The 9763-nt window shown below is 49.0% G+C and overlaps 1 protein-coding gene across 1 annotated transcript in view; it reads right to left on the bottom strand.

Annotated features, from left to right (window-relative positions):
* Window positions 1–4557: 4557 nt before the first annotated feature.
* LOC122553347 (protein Daple-like) overlaps window positions 4558–9763 on the bottom strand; it is a 256327-nt gene continuing 251121 nt past the window's right edge. The window contains exon 29 of the mRNA XM_043696930.1: window positions 4558–7209. Within this exon, the coding sequence (XP_043552865.1) occupies window positions 6322–7209 (888 nt within the window). The 3' untranslated portion in view covers window positions 4558–6321. The remainder of the gene's footprint in view (window positions 7210–9763) is intronic.

Here is a 9763-nt window from a genome sequence, read left to right as displayed (position 1 = left end):
TGGCAGGACTGCAGAGCTTTGATCAGATCCATTGGTCTTGGGATTGCTTAGCTCTGTCAATCACTTGCTGCTGATTCTGTTTGGCACGTAAGTAGTCCCCCATCCCATATTCCTGATGAAGGGCTTATACCCGAAACGTCAACTCCTCTGCTCCACGGATGCTGCCTGACCTGCTGTGCTTTTCCAGCGCCACACTTTTCGACTCTGATCGCCAGCATCTGTGGTCCTCACTTTCAGTAGTCCTGTTTGGTGGCTTCACCATGCTGATGCCTCATCCTCATGCTCCTGGCATGCCCTCCTACACTCTCCATTGAACCAGGGTTAATCCTCTGGTAATGTTGTGTCGGGGATATGCCGGGCCATGAGGTTACAGATTGTGCTGGAGTACAATCTCATGGATGTCCAGTCTTGAGTTGCTAGATCGGTTTGAAGTCTGTCCCACCTAGCATGGTGGTAGTGCCACACAGCACGATGGAGGATATTTTCATTGTGAAGGTGGGATGTCGTTTCCTCAAGAACTGTGCAGTGGTCACTCTTACCAAAACTGTCATGGACAGATGCATCTACAGCTGACAGATTGGTAAGGATGAGGTCAAGTATGTTTTTCTCTCTTATTGGTTCCCTCACCATCTGCCACAGAGCCAGTTTAACAGCTATATCCTTTAGCATCGACCAGCTCGACAGTAGCACTGCAGCGGAGTCACTCTTGGGTCAAAAATCCTGGAATTCCCTCCAATTGTGGGTCAGCCTACAGCACAAGGACAGGCAGGAGGCTGGAAGAACACAGCAAGCCAGGCAGCATCAGGAGGTGGAGAAGTTGACGTTTTGGGTGTAACCCTTCTTCAGGACTGGGGGTGGGAAAAGCTGCAGATAAAGGGGGTGGTGGGGACAGGGTGGTGAAGTGGGGATAGGTGAAGACAGGGAGAGGGTAAGACCTGGCTGGTCAACTGGAGGAATTAATCCGATTGGTGGCAGGGAGGAGTGGAAGGGGGGAGGGGAGAGGCTGGGAAGGGAGTTGGGGGATTGGGGAGAGAGGTTATTTGAAATTGAAGAACTCAATGTTGAATCCTTCAGGCTGCAGGCTGCCCAGGTAGAAGATGAGGTGTTGTTCCTCCAATTTGCAGTTTGGTTCGTTGTGGCAATGGAGGAAGCCAAGGATAGTCATGTCGGAAAGGGAGTGGGAGGGGGAATTGAAATGGGCGGCGAAGGGAGGTCCAGCCAGCCCCTACGGGCCCGGCTGTGATACTCAGTGAACCGTTCCTGAAGTTTACGTTTGGTCTCCCGATGTAGAGAAGACCACCTAAAGGAAAGGTTATTAAAGGTGAGGACCAGTTTGGCGAGGTGGAGGAGAGTCCCCATGATCCCTCTGTGACCCATCAGGCCAAAATCAGTCACACTGTCTGTGCCTTTATCCTCTCCACCGCCTCATAGTCCCCCAGCCCCGTAATGATCTGCTTCCCAAGATCCACAAGCCCAACTACCCTGGCTGACCTATCATCTTGGCATGCGCCTGCCCCACCAAACTCATCTCGTCCTAACTTGACTCCATCCTCGCTCTCTTTAGTTCAGGCACTTCCCACGTACAGCTCGATAGCCAACCACACCCTCCATCTCGTCAGGAACGTCCAGTAGCCTGCCCCTTAGTGCTTTATGGAGAAAGTGAGGTCTGCAGATGCTGGAGATCAGAGCTGAAAATGTGTTGCTGGTAAAGCACAGCAGGTCAGGCAGCATCCAAGGAACAGGAGAATCGACGTTTCGGGCATAAGCCCTTCATCACCTTAGTGCTTTATCTTCACTATGGACATGCAGTCTTTATACACATCTATACCCCATAAGGATGGTCTCCAGGCTCTCCAATAGGTCTATCCAGCCCTCCCTCCACTCATACCCTCCTCCGCCTCACTGAACTGGTCCTCAACCTCAATAACAATTCCTTAAACTTCTTCCATCACTCCAAAATCTAAGGGGTGGCCACGGGCACCGGATGGGACCTAGCTACGCTTGCCTCTTTGTCGGCCACGTCAAACAGTCCCTCTTCAGTACCTACACTGGCACTGTGCCCCAACTCGTCTGCCGTTACATCGATGACTGCATCGGTGCAATTTCCTGCACCCAGACTGAACTGGAGCAGTTCATTGACTTCACCCACAACTTCCACCCTGCCCTCAAATTCAACTTGGTCCAACTTGGATACCTCCCTCCCGTACCTTGACCTCTCCACTTCCATCTCCGGTGACAGTCTAAAGACAGATGTTTACGACAAACCCACAGACTCCCATAATTACCTGAACTACGCCTCCTCCCACCCATTATCCTGCAAGAACTCCACATCGTTTTCCCAATTCCTCCACCGCATCTGCTCAGACGAGGAGACATTTCACTCCATCTGCTCCCAGATGCCCACCTATTTCGAACAACGTGCTTTTCCTCCCTCTGTTAACCACATACCTCCACCACACACCTCCATTTCCTGTTCCAGTGCTCTAAACACCCCCAACACGCAATAAAGACAGAGTTCCCTGGTCCTCACTACCACCCCACCAGTCTCCGCATTCAACGCATCATCCGTAAACACCCCACCACCAAGAACATCTTCCCCTCCCCACCTCTCTCTGCCTTCCGCAAGGACCGTTCCCTTTGACAGTCCTTGGTTTGAGCCATTCTCCCCACCGACCCCCGGGCACTTTCCCCTGCATCGGGAGAAGATGCAAAATTTGCTGCAGCACCACCCCCCTCCCCTCCATCCAGGGCCCCAAACAGCCCTTCTCAGCGAGACAGAGGTTCACCTGCCTCTCCTCCAACCTAGTTTTCTGCATCAGGTGCTCCCGATGTGATCTTCTCTACATCCAGGAGACCAAACATTGCAGCCAGGCCCGTAGGTGCCAACCGGACCTCCCAGTCACCACCCATTTCAGTTCCCCCTCCCACTCCCTTTCTGACATGACCACCCTCGGCCTCCTCCATTGCCACAATGAACCACTGTGCAAATTGGAGGAACAACACCTTGTCTTTTGCCTGGGCAGCCTACAGCCTGGAGGACTCAACATTGAGTTCTCCAATCTTAAATAAGCCCCCTTCCCATCCCCAACTCCCTTCCCAGCCCCTCCCCCCTCCCTTCCACTAACCGGATTCATTCCTCTCATTGACTAACCAGGTTGTACTTTCTACCTGTCTTCACCTATCCCCACTTCACCACCATGCCCCAGCCAATCCCTTTATCTGCAGCTTCCCCCACCCCCAGTCCTGAAGAAGGGTGATACCCAAAATGTTGATTTCTCCACCTCCTGGTGCTGCTGGCTTTGAGTGTTGTTTCAGCCTCCCGCCTGTCTACTTTGGGATTCCAGTGTCTGCAGTTTATTTGTCTCGACAGCACGTGGACTGCAGCGGTTCAAGAAGTCAGTTCACCTCTAACTTCTCAAGGGGCAACTAGGGATGGGCAATAAGCACTAGCCCAGCCAGCTGTCCCATTCTGTTTCTGAAGAATAATGTCTCTCTGCTAGACAAAGAATGATTTTGCAATATTTATTACAAAGAATTAAATGTTAGTTTGAAAAAGAACATTTTGAATATTATACTCCATCAGTCTGCCGCTGCGAGGAGGACTCTGCTGAATTGACAGGCTGTTTCTGCCATTCTCTTTTCCGATGCTTACTGCTGATGCCAGGTGGTCTATCCGGTTTAATTTCTTTCTTGAAACTTCATAATCATTGAAGTTTGTTAGGCCATTTCAGAGGGCAGTTTGAGGTCACAAGCAGACCAGACCAGGTAAGGATGGGTAGATTTCTTTCCCTCAAGGACATTGGTGAGGCAGGTGGGGTTTTCCAACAATTGACAATGGATTATTAGTCATCTGTAGATTCTTAACTCCAGATTTTTATTAACTGAATTCAAATTCCACTGACCTCTGTGGTAGGATTCCAACCTGGGTCCCCAGAGTATGAGCACGGTCTCTGGATTAATAGTCCAGCAATAACACTACTAGAACATCGGCTCTCTATTGTATATGATTGTGCTAAGTCCTAACTCAATTGGCACGCTGGCTCAGTGGTTAGCACTGCTCCATCATAGTGCCAGGGACCTGGGATCAATTGTCTGTGTTGAGTTTGTTCATTCCCCCGTGTCCGTGTGGGTTTCTGGGTGCTCCAGTTTCCTCCCACAGTCCAGAGACGTTCAGTTTAGCGTGGATTGGCCATGCTAAATTGCCCCATAGTGTTCAGGGATGTGCAGACTAGGTGGGTTAGCCATGGGAAGTGCAGGGTTACAGGGATGGGATGGGTCTGGATAGGATCCTCTTGGAGGGTTGGTACAGACTGGATGGGCCAAATGGCCTACTCCCACACTTTAGGGAATCTATTCACTCCCTGCACCATTGAGATTGCAGCGGTGTACACCATCCAAGGGGTGCACCGTAGCAACTCACCACCACACCTGTCAAACCTGTGACTTCTGCCACCTAGAGGGGGCAGATGTGTGAGAATACCACCACATGCAGAGCTCCTCACCCAGCCAAATCTCATTCTGCTCCCCAAGAATAATGTCTTTCTGGTGCAGAAAGAATGATTTTGCAATATTTATTACAAAGAATTAAATGTTAGTTTGAAAAAGTACATTTTCAACATTATACTCCATCAGTCTGCATCTCCAAGGCCAGCAAATAAATCACAAAGCTAATTACATCAAGACCCATCTTTAAAACCTTATCGACAAAAGGAAATGTACAACACAACGGCCATTTTCTATTCCTTGGAGAGCTTGATTAAATTCTTACAAAGAGCAAAGATATTCAGCCATTTATTTTGTTCATTCATCACCCTCTCTCAACAAACAGAATAAGTCGGGTATTTTTTTGAAAAGGAGACAAGAAATCTCTCTGCTGCTTTTCCAGTGTTCCTATTTAACCCCAAATTTGGTCTGTACTTAAATTAACAATAAAAAAATCAACTGGACAATCATTTGGAAACAAAACTACACAGTTTCCTTTCCCAGAACAAAAATACAAAATTTAAAATAAAAAAGTCTGAACAATATGAGATATGATCAGGATAGTCACCAATGAGAGACAGAACACTCTGGGTACAGGCAAGAGATTAAACCACTGGCTGCAGTTCCTTTGCACAGAGAGAAAACAGTCCTTCTGAGCTGTACAGCTTAAACACCATCATTTAGCAAAAACAAAATTGTGCAGGATTTCAGAAAAAAACAATGTAATAAAGAATCTGATATTGGTGCCATTTACACTTATTTACAGTATGCAGAGACAGAAGCACAGACCTAAGTATGTACAAGGCAGCTAAGTGGCAATATTGCAATATGGAAATGCTGCACAAAGTGAGGTCACCCTCTGTGATTCAGCTGTTACACGTAATTGACTTCCAGTGGCATTTTCTGCTTCCCAATCTTGGAAGGTGGTTAGTTATCAGCTGCTGATGGGCAGCATGTGGTGGGTTGAGTAATTGCCTTGTTTTAACCTCTGGGGTTTCCTTCCCACTGGCTATGCTGTGTCCGCTGCACCAGCTCAGACAGTGCTCCCACGCCTCTCTCTCGATGTGTATCCACGTTCAGTCCAGGGCTCAGACGGCGTTCGATTGTAAACTTATTTTTGAAAGGCGTAGAAAGGTTTCTGATCAGGGAAATGAGGAGAAATTGTCTCCAATGGACAGGAATGTCAGTTACTAGAAGACACAGGTTTTAGGGAATTGTCTGAAGAACCAGGAACGGGGTGTCAGGGAGATCTACCTGATGTGGTGGAATAGCCTGTCTGAAAATAAACTCCCATTGTAACTTTCAAAGGGAAAGCATATCATGTGCAGGGATTTGAGCAGAAGAGCTTTTCCAAAGGGTTGGCACAATACTAAAGGGCCGAATAGCCTCCTGCTGTGATGGGAGAGTCTGTGATTTGTGCAGGAAGGCACTCAGAGCTTATGAAAAGCTGCTGATCTGGAAAGTAAACTCTTCAGATATTAAATATGTTAATGCTTTGTACAAAAAAAAACTCTTTCCTTGCCTACTGAAGCAGTAAGAAGAACTCAAACGAGTCAGAACAAGCCACTGGCTCAACTAAACAGCAGATAACGGAATGAAATCTACAATCAAGGAGGGTCAATGTGTTCCCCAAAAACAGGTCTGTTTCAACACATTCTCAAAATGTGGATACTTTATCGAAGTCATTCCGATTTGAACCTGAGTACCTCCTGTCTTTGTTGTGTGTGGTGTTGCGATAAACATTGTCTCGTCTGTTCTTGAAAACATCAGAAATGGCAAAGGACTCTGTTGTGTCAAAGCCGATATAAAAGTGGCACGTAATCAGGTAGCAAAAGGTTTTCACACACAGCCATACTCGTACCACACGGTCTGTTGATCGTCACCGGTGTCGGGAGACCCTGGTGAACCCTTAGCTCCCCCTCCGCCCCTTTTACTCGCATCATCTGCTCCGGTCATGGGGTCGATGTACTCGTGAGCCCTGCTCTGTCGGGGGGCGGCCTCCAAATCCTCACACGACCTCTGACCCCGGCCTCTTGGCTCACTGCTTGGATGACAGGTGGCCCGCACGGGAGAGACCAGCGCCACGTCACCCGCACGCACTGCCGCGGTGGGAGACGGGCTCCCGGGCGAAATGCCGCCATTTCGGACGGCGCCGGTGGACTGCTGAGGGAGCGTGAGGCATTTCTCGTCCTTCGGGGGAGCCAGGGAGAGGCGCCGGGGGTCTAGGGTACGGCAGCTGATGCTGACCGCCGGCTGAGAGCCCAGTGGCCTGGCAGACTGCGGCCTGTCGTGCGGTGTCCCCCCGCTCCTGCAGTCGCTGGTGGATCTCCAACCACTGGTGCTGCTCAGCGGGGCAGCTTCGGCCACCTGCCTGTGTTGAGCCTCCCGCCGGTCCAGGCAGCCTGCTCTCAGCCCGTCGGCCGATGCCAGGCTGTGCGCCCGGGTCAGCGAGCAGCTCCTGGCATTTCCCGGGGGTGGGTTCCCGGCTTGCGGCGCCTTCTCTCTTGGCCTGGGAACGCCAGTGTGACCGGGAGCCTCCGGCTGGGCCGAAGAGCCGGGCTGTGGTTGAGCCACTGATGCGCGAGGGTCAGAAGGTTTCTTTGGAACAGGCAACACGTAGCTGGTGGACATCTTGGCAGCTTCCTTCCTGTTGGGATGGGCGCTGATTACAGACGGCTCACTCCTCTTCTTAAAGTAATCACTCAGTAAATCATCTCGTACGCTGACCTGGAATTGAAACAGTCAGAAAGAATGGATTAGAAAACGTGCGAATGCTTTCAGTCCCAACTCACTTAAAAGTAGCAGCAATGAGTCCCCGTAATTCCACCACTTAATAATGGTGTGGAGATGCCAGTGTTGGAGTGGGGTGGACAAAATTAAAAACCAGGTATCAGGTTACAGTCCAACAGGTTTATTTGGAAGCACTAGCTTTCGGAGCGACGCTCCTTCATCAGGTAGCGCCGAATGCTAGTGCCTCCAAATAAACCGGTTGGACTGTAACCTGTTATTGTGTGATTTTTAACTTGAACCATTTAACAAGACAGTGTTCCATTTCAATTCTCCCTTCTCACCCCATGCCCATATTCCTAGTTAACATCCAAAACCATACCCTCAGCCTCGAATAGACTCAAATCCCTCCGCATCTGCTGCTCTATGAGCTAGGCAGCTCCAATGCTTCACAACAAAGACTATTCTGCTCATCCCAGTCTACAGTGGTTGTGCCCATACTCTGGCACTATCACCGTTAGCCCTTAACCCTCCGGCCAGGAGAAACAGCCTTCAAGAATCTACTCCACTTTGTGTTTTCTGACACAAAATGCATTGGACATGAGTTGGAGGGAAGGTGCTGCTCCATTAATACATTTGCATAATGTGCTTAAGTCTCCTGTATTGGATTTGGTCCCAAGGGTGTCAGGACCCATTGAGTTGTAGCTGACATGAATAGGACAGTAAATCAAAGAAATACAGATTATTCACACTAGCTGGTCTGAGACTGTAAGACAGGAAACTGAGGGAAGAGTCCAATGCTCATCTGGTATGTGGCGCTAGACATATTTCCCAAATATCACTTTTCCAGTAATTCTCAGCAATTGTTTCCAATTACACATTCAATCTTTTTTATATCCACTCCAGACTCAGGCGTCTGAGGTTAGATAGTTGCATTTTTTAGGGCTTAGTCCTGGGTCATTATCTGAGCCAGGCAGTAGAGCATCACTCTTGATAACCTCAATCAGAAAATCCCCAGAATATTGCATATTCCTAACACCTGCAATGAGTCACACCAGGTTAAAATAGAAATGGGAGTTGTCTTACGTATTCATTGCAGCCGAAAGATTAGACATCTCGCTGCAGAAAGAGTGTGATTCAGCAGTACATAGTCTGCTCACTACGATCCCCAGGCAGAAGGCCCCCAGCACGGTGGCACAGTGGTTAGCACTGCTGCCTCACAGCGCCAGAGACCCGGGTTCAATTCCCGCCTCAGGCGACTGAATGTGTGGAGTTTGCACGTTCTCCCCGTGTCTGCGTGGGTTTCCTCCGGGTGCTCCGGTTTCCTCCCACATCACAAAGATGTGCAGGGTCAGGTGAATTGGCCATACTAAATTGCCCGTAGTATTAGGTAAAGGGTAAATGTAGGGGTATGGGTGGGTTTCGCTTCGGCGGGTCGGTGTGGACTTGTTGGGCCGAAGGGCCTGTTTCTACACTGTAATCTAATCTAATCTAAAAAAAAAGGGTTCTGCTGACAAGATACACAGTGGTCGAGGTTGAAGGAAAGAAGACAGTTGCATTTGTGTAGCACCTTTCCTGATCTTGGTGACGTTCCAAAATGCAGTTGGTGTTCTCATGTAGAAAACCACAGCACCCAATTTTGCAGACAGTGAATCCCCGCAGCATGCAACAACCCAGGAGATAATCTCATCTTTTGTGATGTCAGTTGAGGGATAAGTACAGGCCCAAGACACTGGGGAGAATTGCCCCGATGTGTCATTGGGTCTTTTACAAGCCCCTGAAGGGGGAAGATGGAAACTCAGGTTCATGCCTCCTCAAAGCAGAACATAATAAATTGGCAAGGAATGAAGGAAGGGGAAACTTCTTTTTGATGAGAGGATAAAACTTTTAAAAATAAAATTATGTTAAAGGACACAGATATCATTGGCTTTGCAAATCCTTGCTGCCCATTCCTAATTGCCTTTGGAAAGGTGGTAGTGGGCTGCTTGCTGAACTACTGCACTCCATCTGACAACGGTAACTGTTTTCATACAATGGAGTAGCTCAGCTATTTTCTGAGGGCAGTTAAGAGTCAACCACATTCTGGGGTCTGGGGTCCCACACTGACCAGACTGGGTAAGAATGGCAGATTTCCTTCCCTAAGGGGCACGAGGGAACCAAAAGGCCACCTTTATTGTGACTAGCTTTTAATTCAGGATTTTAATCATTTGGATTTAAATTCTACAAGGTATCACACAGTGGGATTGAACCCATATTCCCTACCTCTTGCAAAAATGACAAACCCACCGACTCCCACAGCTACCTGCATTACACCTCTTCCCACCCTACCTCCTGCAAAAATGCCATCCCGTATTCCTAATACCTCCGCCTCCGCTGTATCTGCTCCCAGGAGGACCAGTTCCACCACAGAACACACCAGATGGCCTCCTTCTTTAGAGACCACAATTTCCCTTCCCACGTGGTTAAAGATGCCCTCCAACGCATCTCATCCACATCCCGCACCTCCGCCCTCAGACCCCACCCCTCCAACCGTAACAAGAACAGAACGCCCCTA

The sequence above is a fragment of the Chiloscyllium plagiosum genome, chromosome 10 (genome assembly GCF_004010195.1).
Source record: "Chiloscyllium plagiosum isolate BGI_BamShark_2017 chromosome 10, ASM401019v2, whole genome shotgun sequence".
In the NCBI taxonomy this organism is placed as follows: Eukaryota; Metazoa; Chordata; class Chondrichthyes; order Orectolobiformes; family Hemiscylliidae; genus Chiloscyllium; species Chiloscyllium plagiosum.
The sequence above is the reverse complement of the archived record's forward strand: the minus strand, read 5'-3'. Positions and strand labels throughout refer to the sequence as shown.